The sequence below is a fragment of the Mus caroli genome, chromosome 4 (assembly GCF_900094665.2).
Source record: "Mus caroli chromosome 4, CAROLI_EIJ_v1.1, whole genome shotgun sequence".
Lineage (NCBI taxonomy): Eukaryota > Metazoa > Chordata > Mammalia > Rodentia > Muridae > Mus > Mus caroli.
Genome location: NC_034573.1, coordinates 113,025,114 through 113,042,477, shown reverse-complemented (window position 1 = coordinate 113,042,477; position 17,364 = coordinate 113,025,114). Strand labels below are relative to the sequence as shown.

The 17,364-nt window shown below is 48.3% G+C and overlaps 1 protein-coding gene across 1 annotated transcript in view; it reads right to left on the bottom strand.

Moving 5' to 3' along the window:
* Positions 1 to 8,743: 8,743 nt before the first annotated feature.
* Positions 8,744 to 17,364, bottom strand: part of Heyl (hes related family bHLH transcription factor with YRPW motif like) — a 15,775-nt gene continuing 7,154 nt past the window's right edge. Inside the window, exons 3-5 of the mRNA XM_021161115.1 lie at positions 16,392 to 16,475; positions 14,559 to 14,640; positions 8,744 to 11,512 (exon numbers count right to left, since the gene is read on the bottom strand). Of these exons, the coding sequence (XP_021016774.1) occupies positions 10,845 to 11,512; positions 14,559 to 14,640; positions 16,392 to 16,475 (834 nt within the window). The 3' untranslated portion in view covers positions 8,744 to 10,844. The remainder of the gene's footprint in view (positions 11,513 to 14,558; positions 14,641 to 16,391; positions 16,476 to 17,364) is intronic.

Below are 17,364 nucleotides of genomic sequence, written 5' to 3'. Positions count from 1 at the left end.
GGTGGAGAACAGGACCATTCATTCTTTTATACATACCAGGGACTCTTTTTATGTAGCTCTGGCTAGCCTGGAATGGCTCTGTAGACCAGACTGGCCTTGAACTCAAAGAGATCCACTTGCCTCTGCCTCCCAAGTGCTGGGATTAAAGGAATGATCTACCAAGACCAGATTTAAATAATTTACATTTCCCTTTTTATGTTTATTTTTATGTATATGAATGTTTTGTTTGCATATATGTATGAATATCATATGTATATGTGTTCTTGGCATCAGATTCCCTGAAACTGGAGTTCCAGGTGACTATGAGCTATTATGTAGGTGCTAGGAACCTAGCCTTGTCCTGGGCAAGAGCAACAAATGTTCTTAGGAACTGCACCCCTTCAGGTACATTTTTATACAAAATAAATAAAACTGAAGTCTCTTTTGTTCCTCTGGCCAGCCCAGCCCACTCCCTTTCATTTCCAGGAGCAATTGTTATAAGGAATCAGATATGTATCCATCTATTCTACTGTTCAAAACAGATGTGTGCCCATGGCAATGCTAGTCATAAGAACCAAAAAAATTAAAAACAACATTAATGTCTACCAACTGATTAACAGATAAACAACAACAACAAAACAAAACAGTACATCTGCTGCAGTCCTATGTAATTCTAGCATTTGAGATACTGAGGCAGGAGAGGATCATACATTTGGGGCGAGTCTGGACTATATAGTATAACACTATCCCAAAATAATAATTCAACTGTGGTATGTTTATACAATGGGATATTATTAAACAAATGAAAGGAAATTATTAGGAGCTAGAGAGATGTCTCTGTGGATGAAGTGTTTGCTGTACAGGTACAAGGACCTACCCTTCGCAGCCACTCAAAGGTCAGCTGAACACCTTGCACTCAGCACCGAGGAACAGAGACAGTCTAAGGGATGGGGTAGGATGGCATTTGCTGGCCCAAAACGATGAATTCTAGGTTCACTGGGGGGGGGCTAGCAAGAAGACTCAGTGGAGCCAGGCGTGGTGATGCACGCCTTTAATCCCAGCACTTGAGAGGCAGAGGCAAGAAGATTTCTGAGTTTGAGGCCAGCCTGGTCTACAAAGTGAGTTCCAGGACAGCCAGAGCTGGAACAAAAACAAAATAACAACAACAACAAAAAGATTTGGGTTTTTGAAAACTTTAGCGTCTTCTTTACTTTAGGTAAAAAAAAATCTCCCAGTTTACCATGGGGAGTTAACTTTGTGCAGAAATTAGCACCCACATTGAACTAAAAATGTTAAACTTAATTTTCTTCTGTTTATTTAGAGAAAACAGCGTATAAATATGTAAGGTGCCATCTACACGGGCTTGAACACAGAAATGTATAAGGTAGTCTCTAAGTGAAACAATCAGAGATATGTTTAGGGGGTATATCAGAGACTATTGGAAATTCTATCCTAACCGCAAACCAAAGTTCATCGAATGTAGCTTGTTTTTGGCTTCTTTGTGGGTTCTTCCTTCTTCCACCCTTCTCCACCCTTTCAACCCCCTAGTCCCAGATAAGAGAGAAAAAAGGATAGAGGGGAAAGGGGGGCTCTAGCATTTACACACCCTCTAAAGAGTCTGGGAAGTCCAAACATTACACAATCACAGAAACTATCTGCAGCTGGCAAAATCACTCCCCTGCTAGAGCATGAGGCAGATCATAGCTGCTGCAGACAAGCTGAGGCCACTCTGTGCCTCACACTGGTGATTAAAACAAAAACACATATTCTTAAAATATTTCTGTGTATTCAAAAGAACCCAAATGCCAAAGTTGTCACTACAATCAAACATTTTTTTGTTTGTTTGTTTGTTTTCAAAGGCAGCGCTTCCCTGCATAGCCTTGGCTGTCTTGGAACTCATTCTGCAAAGAAGGTTGGCTTCAAAAATCACAGAGAGCCACCTGCCTCTGCCTCCTGAGTGCTGGGATTAAAGGAGAGCACTGACACCACCGCTTGGCTGAACTTTTTGCTTGCTTTCTTTTCTTTTTTCTTTTTTTAGTTTTTTGTTTGTTTGTTTGTTTTGTTTTGTTTTGTTTTCCGAGACAGGGTTTCTCTGTGTAGCCCTAGCTGTCCTGGAACTCACTCTGTAGACCAGGCTGGCTTCCAATTCAGAAATCCACCTGCCTCTGTCTCACAAGTGCTGAGATCAAAGGCGTGCACCACCACGCCTGGCTTTCTTTTTGTTTTTCAAGACAGGGTTTCTTTGTGTAGTCCTGTCTGGCCTGGAACCAGCTCTGTAGACAAGACTGGCTTGGAACTCACAGAGATCCATGTATCTCTGACTCGGGAGTGCTGGGATTAAAGGTGTGTGCCACACTACCTAGTCTGTTTTTAAAAAGACTTTACCCAAAGACTTTACCCAAAAGCTCAAACAGCCATTGGGTTAAAAAAAATCTTATTTTAAAGTTTTATTTATTTTTACATTTATTTATTTATTTATTTATTTATTTAGGGGTTACATGTGCATGTCACTGCATTCATTTGGAAGTCAGAGGCCACCTTTATGGAGCTGGTTCTATCTTCCACTGTGTAAGTCCTGGCTGTCGGGCTTGGTGGCAGGCCCCTGTACCTGCTGAGCCCTCTTAGCAGCCCCTCATTTTATTTCTTTATATATATTTTATAAGTGTATGTATTCATGTGAATATATGCCCTATGTATGTGGGTGTCTGGAAGCCAGAGGTGGGCTCATCTCTCTATGTTCAAGGCCAGCCTGGATATATACCTAGTCCCTAGGACAGCCAGGGCTAGAGAGATTTTTGTCTCAAAAAGCCAAACAAATAATAAGCAAAACCCCCTCAGACACACACGGAATAGTTCCAGAACAAACATCTGGATACTTCACCGCAATGCAAAGCAAACATCTGGATACTTCACCGCAATGCAAGCTGATATGAACTCAGTTAAAGCCATAGTTGGAGTTTTAAAAAAAGATTTGTTTATTTATTATATATAAGTACACTGTAGCTGTCATCGCCACTGTGTGGTTGCTGGGATTTGAACTCAGGACCTTCGCAAGAGCAGTCAGTGCTCTTAATCGCTGAGCCATCTCTCCAGGCCCCATATTTGGAGTTTGTAATCTCTTTATGAGCTAACTGTATGTAGCCTGGTACTTGGGATGTTGGCCGCTAGCAGGGAGAAGCAGCCACGAGTCATCCATCCAGCTGTGAGGGTGAAGAGCAGAGCTCAGCAGTCTGCCCACTGGTCTGTTGGCATGTGAAGCTCAGGTACGGTCAATGTGTTTATCAGGATAAACCAAGAGTGCCTATAAGTCAGAGAGCAATTATGTTATTTTGATGGACCACTAGGGGGCAGTAATGGATAAAGAACAGGCAAGTAGGCTATGAGAAATACTCCAATCGTTTAAAGGATTTGAGGCTAAGCCAGAATTTGATCCATAACCCATTTTATAACTTATTATTAGTAATAAATCATTTATTAATATTGCATACTATTACAGTTTTATAATACAGTTAGTAGTCACACACAAAGAATTCGCTGGCTTTGGAGACTCATTGTATTCCCAGTGCTTGGGAGGCTGAGGCATAAGGACAGGCCAACCTGGGCTACACAATAACTCTCAGGCCAACCTGGGCTACACAATAACTCTCAGGACATCCTGGGCTGCAGAGTGAGACACTGTCTTAAAAAACAGAACAATAGGGTTGGAGGGATGGCTCAGTGCAGTGGTTAAGAGCACTGACTGCTCTTCCAGAAGTCATGAGTTCAATTCCCAGCAACCACATGGTGGCTCACAACCATTTGTAACGGATCTGAGACCTTCTTCTGATGTGTCTGAAGAAAGTGAGTGACAGTGTACTGAGTACTCACATACAATAAATAAATAAATAAATAAAATCTTTAAAAAATGTTCTTTTTTTAAAAAAAAGCAGAACCTGGGCGGTGGTGGCACATGCCTTTAATCCCAGCACTTGGGAGGCAGAGGTGGGGGATTTCTGCGTTTGAGGTCAGCCTGGTTTACAAAAGTGAGTTCCAGGACAGCCAGGGCTATACAGAGAAACCCTGTCTCGAAAAACCAAATAAACAAATAAACAAATAAATAAATAAAATTAAAAAGCAGAACAATATGTGGGGCCATGGTGGTGTACACCTTTAATCCCAGTACTCGGGAGGCAGAAGCAGGTGAATTTGTGTGAGTTCAAGGCCAGCCTGGGCTACAGAGCTAGTGTCAGGAGAGCCAGAGCCATACAAAGAAACTCGTCTTGAAAAACCAAAACCAAATCAAACCAAACCAAAGGAACACTGAACACCCCTGCACACGCCCCTCCCCCCCAAACCAGAACAGCACAAGATAAAAAAGAAAAGAAAGGAAAATTTTCTATCAACTGAAGGATTCTAGGAAGAAAAACTGACAAAAATGAGGAATGTTTAGGTTTTTATTTTATTGTTGTTCTTGGTATTATTATTTGAGGCAGTGTCTCCCTATGTAGCCCCTTCTGGCCTGGGACTTCCTATGTAGATCAGGCTAGCCTTGATATTGCAATAATATTCTTGGTATATTCTTAGTATGCCAAAACCAGAGTGTAGAAGGCAGCTAGGAATGCTGGGATGCTGGGGCTTGAGGGAGCACACACTAAGGTGGGTGCTGTTAGAGAAGCCTATACCGAACGGGCACTGAGGAAAGGCCAAAGAACCCACAATAGGATACCTGCCTGCAAGGAATGGCAGAGGCCAGTGACACAGGACACCAGAGCAATTCAAGGACAGAATGACTAGGGCTTGCTGGCACACTGGCTGTGGGCTGTAAGAAAAAGAGGTTCAAGGGGTTAGAGAGATGGCTCAGCAGTTAAGGGCAGATGCTGCCCTTGCAGAGGACCTGGGTTTGAATCCTGCCAGTCATGTGGCAGCTCAAGTGCTTGTAACTGCAACTCCTGGGGATCCAATGTACTCTTCTGGCCTCTGCAGTCACCAGCCATGCATGCATGCATGTGATGCAAATGCTCATACATATAAAACCTCTCTCTCTCTCAGAGAGAGACAGAGACAGGAAAACGGCCGTTCAAGGGCCAACTCTAGAACTTTTATGCTTGAGCAACCGGAAGGACCAAGTTGCTGTTTCCAGAAACCCTGAAGGTCTGATGACTGCATCAGAGGAACCAGAGCTGAAGAGATCTGGCGTGTGGCTTTGGGCATGGTCCTTTGAGATACCTCTGAGTTATTGGTGGTAGGGATCCACGCCTGTGCTCGGGAGGCTAGGCACTGGCTAGGAGGAATCAATCCTAGCCTTGCTTCTGACCACGCAGGGAAGTTACCAGGGTTCTCTCTAGGACTTCTGTGTTCCTCCTTTAGCACTTCAAGTGCTGGCCTGTGTCCAAAGCCACCACACAGCACCCCACGCAGAATCTCAATAAGACCCCTGTCTAAGGGACTGAGGCAGAATGGATGACACCCACGCATCTCCCTGCTGGTCATGGCACCGGGCCAGGTGCTTCAGAACAGTTATTCACATACTACAGGGACAAAACTGGAAATCCCCAAACCTAGTTACCCATGAACTCAGTGTTGAGTGAGAGCCTGACAGGGCTAGGAGAGTCCAGAGAAGGCACATGGTTCCCCTATGCCAACAATGATTGATCAAGTTTGCTTCTGGGTTTTAGCCGTCTTAAGAAGGGACAAGGGTGGGCTGGTGAGGTGGCTCAGTGGGTGCAGTGTATGAGTTCAACTCCAGGAACTCATGTAAACAGCTGGGTGTGAGGTTCCCACTGTGGTGCCAGAGTTCCTAAGCGGGGGGGGGGGGGGGGGGGGGGGGGGGCAGAAACGGAAGAACCAGCTGGAAGCTGCTCAGTGCAGAGCAGCAGAAGAAATGAGAGAGAGCCTGCCTGAAAAGCAAGGTGGAAGGAGCAAGCTGATCCTGACCTCCCCATGAATGTGATGGCACACACACACATGCACACGCACACATACACACACCACACACACATGTACACACACACATGCACACACACACACGCACACACACATACACCACACACATACATGGACACACACACACCACACACACACATGCACACACACACATACACATGGACACACACACACCACACACACACATGCACACACACACATACANACATGGACACACACACACCACACACACACATGCACACACACACATACACATGGACACACACACACCACACACACACATGCACACACACACATACACACACCACACACACATGGACACACACACCACACACACACACATGCACACACACACATACACACACCACACACACACACACACCACACACACATGCACACACACACATACACAAACACACCACACACACATGCATACCACACACACACACACGCATACATGCACATACACATACACATGCCCTGTGGTGGTTTGAATAAAAATGCCCCTCCCCCCTCATAGGCTCATAGATTTGAATGCTTGGTCATGAGGGAGTAACACTATTTGACAGGGATTAAGGGCTGTGTTCTTGATGGAGGAAGTTTCTTGATGGAGGAAGTGTGACACAAGGGGTGGACTTTGGGGTTTCAAATGCTCAAATCAGGCCCAGTGTCACTCACTCTCTCTTCTGGCTGCCTGTCTATCTGAATGTTGCTCTCTCAGCTCCTCTCCAGCACCACCTCTACCTGTGAGCCGCCGTGCTGCCCACCATGGTGATAATGGACTAAACCCCTGAAACTGTAAGCCAGCCCCAATTAAATGCTCTCTTTTATAAAAGTTGCTATGGTCATGGTGTCTCTTCACAGCAACAGAACACTGACTAAGACACCCCCAAATAAGATAAAAAATAAATCTCAAGGAAATAAGAAAGGAGCAGCATGTGAAATTGATTAGTGATGTCTGCCATGAGGGCAAGGTCAGGAAGTGTCTGTGAATGTGAAATTGATTAGTGATGTCTGCCATGAGAGTCCAGGGAGTGTCTGCTCCTGTACCAGACGCTTGGTTTTCCTCATTTACCTGTATGTACTTGTGGACCTTGGCTTCAAAGGGTCCCTTGAGGTATTGTGCATGGTGAGTTTTAGTCAACCTACATTCAGTTACAGCAGCCAGATAAAACGTACCTTAATCTTCAGCTATGGGCTGGAGACTGGGAGGAGGGGCAGGGGACAGAAATGTCCCTGTGGAAATTAATTCTGCTCTGCGTCTCAGAAAGCCATCAGTTTTGTTCCAGGGATGTGGTTCACTTGGCATACATGAAGTCCTGGGTTTGATCCCCTACACTGTCATAAGCCAGGTCTAATGGGACACACCTGCAATTCCAGCTCCTTCCCCTCCCACTCCTCCTCCTCCCTCTCACTCCTCCCCTCCCTACCCTCCTCCCTCTCACTCCTCTCCTTCTCTCCCCCTTCTCTCTCCCCCTCCTCCCCTCCTCCCCTTCCCCATTTCTTTTTCATCATCATTTAGCTGCTGCTTGCTTTTACGGTTGCATGCTGGATGCTTCCCCTGCATGAATGTCTGCGTCACAAGGAAGCAGTGCTGAGGCGAGAAGAAAGCCTCCGAGCTCTGGAACTGGAGTTCTGGGTGATTGTTAGGGTCCATGCTGGGAACCGAACCTGGGTCCTCTGCAAGCAAGAGCCACAAATGCTCTTAACCATTGAGCCATCTCTTCAGTAACGACCCCTCACCCTCACCCCCGTTTTGTTTGTTGTTTAAGATAGCCCCACATTGCCGGAGGCCTTGAACTCCTGACTCTCTTGCTTCACGTTGTGAGCGCTGAGATTACAGACATGAGCCACCATGCTTGCAGCATCAGGTTCTTTTACTTTTAAAAAAAAAATTATGAATTTTATTTCTTTGTATGTATGTATGCACATATGTGGGGAACCATGGCTGCATCATAGCCATTTTACAGATGAAAACGTAAGTTCAAGAAGGGCAAAGACCTTGTAGAAAATGATTTCTCATTAACAAGTATGTAATAAAGATTAGTCTCAGAGCTCAGGCTAGCCCATCCTCCACGTATGTTCAAAGCCTGCTTCTGTAGCTCCTGGGTGAACCTCCAGATCTCTTTAAGGGAGTCCCCTGGTCCTCCTCTGGGAGGGCTTCCTTCCAGGCCCCCTCCTACAGCCTGCCTAGCCAGAGACACCTACCCCACTCTGCAGCCTTCTGCCCTCCCCAGGGATTGTCACATGCCCATCTTATCTAGGTAGAGGATACACTGCCCTCTGAGTGACCATGTGTTTGTTACCATTGGCTCTGCCAGGCTTGGCTGGCACAGAGTGGATCTCCATGAATGCTGGATTTGTTGGGAGCTAGATGTATTAAGAAGCCAGGCCAAGAGCAGAGAACAAACCCGCCGGCAAGCTCAGCTGTCAGCATTCACTCCAAGGCCAGCACGCTTGCGTCTCCTCTGGCCAGGGCCTTCTGACCATTCTGCCAGAACCCCCAGTCCTTTGGCCCTGGCTCTCCTGTCTCCTCTCAAAGTCAGCCAGCAGGAATGGCAGTGGAACCCACCCTAGCGGAGTCTGCCAGCCACAGCAGGAAACAAGAAGCCTTCTCACCTCCTTGATCAATGTTGCAGGTCTCAGAAGGCCTCCAGGAGGAGGTGACATGGAAGACAAGGCTTGAGGAGCTGAAGTAGGCAACATAAGGGAGTGGGGGAGCATTCTGGGACCCTCATATGAGAAGCTCTAAGAGGAAATGCTGGGGACAGAGAACAGGCCAGTGTAGCATAAACACTGAGCAAGATTGGGGCCAACAAGAAATAAGACTAGAAGTCAGGTGTGGATTGTAAAAAGTGTTCCGATTTTTATCACTAGAATAGCAGGGTGTGTGTATGGGGGGGGGGGTGTCTGAGGTTGGGTTGATGTGATGTGCCCTGCACATGCCACATTCTCTCCAGTGGCTGTTCAGAACTGATGGCACAGCCAGAGAGAAGCAAGAAAGCTGGGGATAATGTAGGGGAGAGGCCAGGGCTATAGGTTCAGAGACTCCAAAAATACTTAGGACGTAAAGTCTGGCGGAAGTGTCCAGAACTAAACATCTTTATTGTTTGTCTGCAACACCATGGAGTGGAATGAGACTGCCGGGGTCACCAGAAATTTCTGTCTGAGACTAAAAACAGGGAACTTGAGTTCTCAGCTGGGTGGGGGTGGGGTGGCCCTCTCAGTCTCCTGGGAGAACGAACCCAAGACCAATCAGGATGGATGCTCAAAGGGTTCAGCCACTTCTGCCATGTCCCCACAGTGTCAAGAGACTGTTCTGCAGTTCGAGTACCTGCAACATGGAAATGTTTCCCACAGTGAAGCTGTGAGCAGACACGGAATCTCTGGCTAGGAGGTTGCCAAACTACAGGCCTGCACGGAGACCCGAATATCCGGGGACTTCTATCGCCTCCTCTCCCCACTTGCAGGAGCCTGCAGGAGCGTCTTTCTGTCCCTGTGTCTGTCTCCCTCAGTAGGCTGGTGATGCACACTACAGTGATGCGCTCAGATAGGTCCAACATGGCAGCGATATTAAAAGAGCTTCCTTTCATTAGAGAGTAAAGGGAGTCTTTATCGCTTCTTGACCTATTCACAAGCACTTTCTGGGTCACTCAGGTGACCTCTGCCCTCTGTCCCACTTTTCTGAAATGACTCTTTTGCTCCACGGCTTTTTGCAAACTCTAATCTTGTGCCCACAGGCTCCTTACAACAGCCCTGGGGACCATGGTTCCAACAAAGTCTGGGGATGGGGTTTGCGGGAGGGCAGGGGGAGACCTTTCCAGGGTGACCTCAAAGGTATCTCATGATCAGCACGGTCCCAGCAGTAGTGAGTAACCAGTTCTAGTTTCCCACAGTCTTGGCTTTGCCAGGGATTAGCCAGGGTGCTTCCAGAGGGCATGCTGGGTGGTCCTGGGGGGAATTGTGGGGAGCAGGTGTTCACCAAAGAGGGCAAAAGTGTTTCCACACTTTGTCCGCTGACAGGACAGCCCTAAAGGTTGGATCATTCTCTGTTGTTCCACTGGCCATTTATTCCCACTAGAAGCCAGAGGCCTGAGGCAGTCCTCTGAGCAGAGCCAGCTGTGTGAAATCTGGGTGAGCAGGCTCTCAGGCCCTCAACCCACTCCATGACCTTGAAGAGCCGCCTCTGATGGTTCTCCCCCTCCTCCAAGTTATTTTTATCCAGCCTGACAGCCCTTGGCTGTGGCAGCAGTCTGGGCTCTGGGAGCCGGATGCAAACCAGGCAGCTCGTATGTCTGGTGCTGAATCCCAAGGGAATGACTCTTTGGGAGGTGCCACCATGGGGCCGCTGGTCCTCCAACCTGGGAACCCAGTGGGAAGGGTTGTAGCCTTAGATGGACTGGAGAACAGATCTGTTCTGTGTTTCACTGTTATGGGGTGAGCCACAGAGACTTCCCAGTAGCCCCTGCTTCGCTTTCGTCTTCAGGGAGTGATGCAGACGGTACATTCCATCCTGTTGGCTTGGGATGGCTGAGTCCCACCAGTCATCCCGACTAAGTGGGGGGCGGTGTGTCTCACCTCTTCATGGCTCTGGCCATGGAATCCTTGAAGTTAAAGCTTCAACCCAGACCCAAGGTCCATGTGTATACTGGGTCCACAGTACCTGGGGGCTCACCAGGCACCGTGTAACTCATCTGCGCCAGTGGGAAAGGAGACTAAGGCTCTGAGCTCTCATAAGGCTACAGAGAAGCCAGGTGGCTGTCAGCATCAGTGGTGAGGAGGGTGAGGGGGGGGGGTGAGGCTCTGACGGGTGAGGAGAGGTGTCTTTGCATAGATGCCATTTGAGAAAACAAAACAGAAAAGAGGGCACCATTTTAGAGCTTCAGAGAGAGACAAAAAAAAGGACCTTCCTCATTCCCAGGAGATGGTTGTGCGGAGTCAGCTCAGAAAGCCCCAATTTCAGTGATTTCTGAGACCCAGGAGTGGTAGAACACTGCTCCCGCGGGCCTCCCGGTTGGCCCCGAAGGACATGGGCTGGAGATGGAACCAGACACATTGTCATCAGATTTCCCAGCTCCAGGGGCTGTTGTGGGGGAACATGGTGGGATTGGGACTATGCTCCTGGCAGCCCTGACATCAAGGGCTGTGGGTGGAGGGGCAGCTGGCCTCTCAGGAAGATGGGCTCTCTGGGTGGAAGTCACCCCTCGGCTGGGCAACAAATTCCGCCGGGTTGGGGGGATGGTACCAGCAGGTCTGTGCACTGGTGCCGACCTCAGGGCTGAGATAGGGTAAGGGGGAGAAGAGACGCTGGGGAGGACAGGGCCGGGCACTCTTCCCAGGATGGCGAGCTGACTGCTCAGGGAAGGCAAGCCTGGACAGCTATGCAGGAAGGACCAGGGCCACACGGGAAAGGCCAGGGCACCGGTGGTCGTGGGTGAGGGCTCCATCTCTGCTGCATAGCTCTTGAGGTGGGAGAGGAGGCGAATCCGGACAGGGTCGGCATGGCTGCTGGGTCCTTCCAGGACCCCCAGGTATCTTATGACCTCAGTGAGGCATTCCCGAAACCCAATACTCCGGAAGTCAACAGCCAGGGCTCGGGCATCAAAGAACCCTGTAAAGTAAAGGACTGTGAGGGCATGCCAGGAGAGGAAGCACAGACCTGCGGGGCGAAACCCTATGGGACCTGCCGCACCTGAATAGCCTAGAATGACCAAGTGATCTTGGACTTGTCCCTTCTGAGTCCCAGTCTCTCATTAAAAAGTACTAGAAGGGCTGGAGAGATGGCTAAATGGTTAAGAGCACTGACTGCTCTTCCAGAGGTCCTGAGTTCAATTCCCAGCAACCACATGTTGGCTCACAACCATCTGTAATGGGATGCAATGCCCTCTTCTGGTGTGTCTGAAGATAGCTACAATGTATTCATATACATTAAATCAATAATTTTTTTTAAGCACTAGAAACCACACTGCATTACAAAATTTATTGTCTTCACACTTCATGATTAATTCGAGAAAACCTTGCGGCCAACATAATTTCACTAAGCGGGCTCCTGGGAAAAAGACTGTGAACACAGAAGATAATAGAATAACCCTGCCTGAAAGGAGGCAAGTCTAAGGAGAGGAGAGAATGACAGCAGCCATCAGAGTATAAGGCCACTTGAAGAAGGCTCAATTTTGTGGTGGTGGGGTCTTTAGAAGCCACCAGAGCTGGGTTGGAATCACAGATCTGCCACTTTCACTGGGCACCTGACCATGGACAACCATCCTTAAGCCTCAGTTTCCTTAGCCTGAAAATGGGGGAGCAATAGGACTTGCTCCAGTGAGAAGAGAGGGCGAAATGAAGTGGGACTTGGGCACGCTCCAGAGATGCAACAGTAGCCCAGCAGCTGCTGCACCAGAGTTCATCCTCCAGCTCAGAGACAGTCTGTAGTGTACTGTCTCCTGCCCCAGTCCCTCCCCCCTTCCCTGCGCCTTATCCCCAGCCAGCTGCCATTAGGCAAGGGATCTCTCTGTTGGTCTGGTGTCACTGATGCCTGTCCCCAGAGGCATCTGCATCTCCACAGCCCTTTTCTCAAGCACCTTCTAGGCAGAGAAAGAGGAGCTGGTACTGGCTCCTGACTGTGGCAGCAAATATCTTGTGCCTGGCTCATGGCTGGGGTCCCTCTGTGGGACAGGACAGCTTAGCAGGAGTGAGACTTGGCTCTGCGGTGTGATCATACCTGTGTCCTGTCTGTGTTTGCTGGACTCTTTCACTTTAAGCATTTATTTCTTGGTGTACATTAAGACCCAGCTTGGCCGGGCGGTGGCGGCGCACGCCTTTAATCCCAGCACTTGGGAGGCAGAGGCAGGCNCTGGTCTACAAAGTGAGTTCCAGGACAGCCAGGGCTATACAGAGAAACCCTGTCTCGAAAAACCAAAAAAAAAAAAAAAAAAAAAAAAAAAAGACCCAGCTTGATGCCATCCAGGCTGACCTTCAACTCATTACGTAGCTGAACTTTGAATTTCTGATCTTCTTGTCTCCACACTCCAAATGCTGGGGTAGCAGGCCTGTGCCATCACACTTGGTGTATATAGGGCTAAGGGGTGAAACCCGGGTTTTGTGGCTAGTAGGCAAGCACTCTGCCAACTGAGCTACAGCCTCAGCCCCTGTTAATTAGTTAATTAGTTAATTTTTTATGATAATGATTCATGTAGTCTGCACTGGCCTAGAACTCAGAGCCTCCTATAAGCTGACCTCCTGATCCTCCTGCCACTTCCAGAGGACTGTGATTACCTGTGTGTCTCGTCAGGCCGGGCTGTGTTGCTCTTTTTAAACAAATGCCTGTTGCTGAGTTACTTCAATGCACTATCTAACTGAATCCTCATAAACGCTTTTCTACCATACCCACTTTTATACCTGAAGAAACGCAGGGGCAGAGAGGATAAACCAGTTGTCTTTAAGTCACAGAGTTAGGAAGCAGCAGAACCAGGGGTCAAATTAAAAGCCTGACCAGGATGAGGACAGCCCACCCCCACACCCCCACCTTTCTGGTTCTTGTGAGAATGAGGTGAGATAAGGCAGCATTTTAAAGTGCTGCCCACATGCTAATCAGTACTTTCTTTTTAATAGGAGAAGCATGAATATAATTCAGAGCGTCTCCCCACTGGCTGCCACTGTTAGGAATGTGTTACTGTTCAAAGGAGCTCCCGCATTAGAGTTAATTGGGTGCGTCAGCCAAACTTGACAATTCCTACTATCCAATCCAGACTAACACTTTTGGGGTGGGGTGGGGTGGGGGTGGGGATCCCGCAGTGCTGCCTGCCCCTAGGGACCACTGCTAAGCAGCACCAATTTGGACCACTTAAACGCCACTGTGCTCTTCCAGAGTCGAAAGCTGCTCTTGGGATTTCTATCCTTGCAGCTAAGGCCTGTGAAGTCTGAAGGCTTCCAGACAGTGAAACCACCAAACACGCCCACCCCGAAGCTTTGAGACAATGTATCCATTCACCTGGAAGGCTTTGAAAAGTCACCATGGCTCCACTGATTTTTTAATGAAGGCACGAACTAAAGGATGGAATGGTTTGTATCTTCCTATAAGCAGGCACCTGCTGTGAGCATGTTGCCTAGCACTGTCAAGGGTACAACAGCAGTTCCCAAGCTTAGGCCAGTGGGTAGAGACACTAATAAGATGTCTATGGCTAAAAATCTCAGGCAGGTTCCTCCTTGGGTGTAGGTTGGCTGAAGCCTGGGATCCTGCCGAGAATTTGCTTACCCGAACTACCCACCCACCAGGTCTTGCTGGTGAGACCTTTGGAAGCCTCTCACACAGAGCAATCCTCTGAGACTGGGAGGAATTGAACTGAGGAAAGGGTTAGGACAAAAGGACATATAGGAAGTAGTGAGAGAGACAATGGAAGGAGAAGGACAGCTGAGTGTAGTGGCTCATGCCTGTAATCTCTGAATTCTAGAGGCTGGGGTCCGAAGATTTGTGAATTTGAGGTCAGCTTGGGGTATAGAGTGAGACCCTTTTCTCAAAACAACAGTTACCTAACAGACTGAGAGCCAGAGACCAGTTACAACCGACTTTGTGCAACAGTTTGAGCTCACCCTTTGATCCCCAGGGCCCTGTGTCAAAGTACTTGTAAAGTAACTCCCGAGAGAGTAGGGGGCGCAGTTACCTGTGCCACCAGAGGCATGGAGCATCTTCAAGTGATCCACGGTCATCTGCAAGACCTCAGCTTTCTCCAGCTTGGAGGAGCCCTGCAGGTAGGGAAGGCAGAGGGTGCGGCCCCCCCAGTTGATAACTGTTGCTCACTTCCCTCCTGTGTCTGTCAGCATTCACCGCCTCTGATTCCTCCCACTCCCTGACCACCAGAGCTACCACTTCGTCCAAGCTCTCCAGATCTGAAAGATGGTCACCAGTTCACACCTCGGTCCACCTGTCTGCAGCACTGCTGGGCTGCCCTTGTAGAAACCCTCCCCCGACCTGATGGCCTCTATTAAGACCGTTTTTTACTTCTTGTAGCCTCCCTTCACCTTGCCTCTTGAGGGGTGGGGGTCTGCCTCCTAAAACATTCACGGTGAATGTCAGCCCTACTCATTCTGTTTTCTCTTCCCACAAACACTCATCTACCTCCATGGCTGCATTCACCATCACCAGACTCCACTTGCCCCGTAGAGCTGCTAACCTGCGAACCCAACTCCAACTTCGCTATCTCCAAGACCTAGAACATTATCTGAGCCAGAGTCCTGCCCTTCCTCTGTTCTCTCTTGGGAAATGCTTCCTAAACCTCCAGGGAACCTGGGCTCCTATAGGAAGGGTTCGATTCTTGGACCCTCCTATAGGAAGGGTCCATGGCTGGTTCTGAGAAGGTTTTAATGACCATCTGTGGAATGTCCGACTCGAGCTTACTGGCCTAAGGGAAGGCAGATGACGAGTGACTTCAGCCTTGGGTGTAGAGTAAGGATCTTTGAAGCAGTCCAATTCAACTGTTTGTCTACTGTAGTCCCTGCCCTCTACCATGCTCAATGATGGGTGCTCTCTCTCTGAGTGGCCTCTTTTACTTTCAAAGAGTTCTAGAAACGTCAGGGGACATGGGATACAGCCGCATGCTCCATTTCTGCTCAGATATTTATTGTGTGTACATGTAGTGTACTCTGTGTAATGTAGTAGATAGAATCACATGACACCTCTGTTCTTCGCTTTTCTCACCTGTGCAATGTGCAGAATAATCCCTGACTCTCAAGATCCCTCTTAGGGTTCAATCCAAAGGAATACAAGTCAGATATAAAGCCCGAGACACCTTGCTAAATACAATTGTCCGTTCCCCTTGTCCCCCGGCCAATGGTAACTAGACATACTTGTGTATGTGTGCGCACATGTGTGGCACATGTACACCTTGTATATATGCATGTGTGTGTGTGTGGGGGTGTCCATATGAAGACATATGGAGGTCAGGAGATAAAGTAGAGTATCATTCTCTATTGCTTCTGATCTTATTTTTTCTTAGATTTTTATTGTTTCTATGTGGTCTGTGTATCTGTGTGAATGCATGTCCATGTGTGTACAGGTGCTTGCAAAAGCTCACAGACATCATCAGATCTCCTGGAGTTGGGGGTCCTATGGAGTAATGAGCTGCTGGCTGGGAACTGCTGGATCATCTCTCTAGCCCTACATTTTAAAAATTGTGTGTGTGTGTGTGTGTGTGCATGTGTGCCTGTGTGCACACTCATGTATGTCAGAGGGCATCTTGCTGGTGTCATTTCTTTCCTTCCATAATGTGTGACCCAGATTGAACTCAAGGTATCGTTGTTCCAGCTCCTAGAATATGTCCATTTCTGCCTCCAAATGCTGGTGCTACAGCTGTGCTCAGCCATGTGGCTGCTGTGGATTTGAACTCAGATCTTCAACAAGTGCTCATACCCTCTGTGCCATCTGCCCACAGGCAGTAGGAGATGCCGTGAGAACCACACACCCTAGTTCCTCTGACACAATCAGCAAGGCCACATACCTGTTTCTCAAAGGCAGTGGGGACCAATCGTCGCAATTCAGAAAGGCTACTGTTGATGCGGTCTCGGCGCCGTTTCTCTATGATCTGAAAAGTAACGTGGAGAAGTTCCCTGTAGGCATTCCCTCACACCTTCCAGTGTGTCCTGACAGACACTGAGTCATATTTCCCCTCAGGATAGTTTTTCTAGGCAATAAATCTATTCTTTATTTATGGAGGACAAGAATGAAAGTTAAGACTGACAATAATTTGCATAATGTCACACAGTATAAACTTAAGAGATGGGACTAGCACTCAGGCCTCTTGTACTAGTCTGTAGGGATAATATTTACTGCCCATTAGGGCAGGGGTATGCAGTCTTAGCAGTGGTATAGACCTGGGGGACTCTGCTAAGCCAGTTACTGGGTCATGACAACACCAGAATTCTGAGTTTTGCTCTCTTCAGCCACAGAGGCCTTCATTCACACTATCCGTCTCCCCTGCAATTCTGGCAACAGAGTCCTCAGAGCTGGGCAGGAATTATAATCCGTCACTTTTTCGAGACAGAATATGAATCTGGGGAAGACTGACCATGTCTTCTGGGGAGTGAGTAAATGAGTGACTGGCTGGCTCTGGCTGGATCCTAGGCCTCTGGATGCTCAAGAAAAGGTGAGTCGGATTAAGATGGAGAGCAGCTAGCAGTGAGCTGCCCTCTGCACACCTCCTGGCTTAACACACGAAAAGAAAGTTATGGGTTCAGAGGAAAACTGGGCAGAGGGCAGACTATACCAAAAGTATTAATGGATGGTGCTCAGAGTTTATGGTGATGTACTCTGTCTTAAGAATAGTCCTTTGGGGCTGGTGAGATGGCTCAGTGGGTAAGAGCACCTGACTGCTCTTCCGAAGGTCCGGAGTTCAAATCCCAGCAACCACATGGTGGCTCACAACCATCCGTAAGGAGATCTGGCGCCCTCTTCTGGAGTGTCTGAAGACAGCT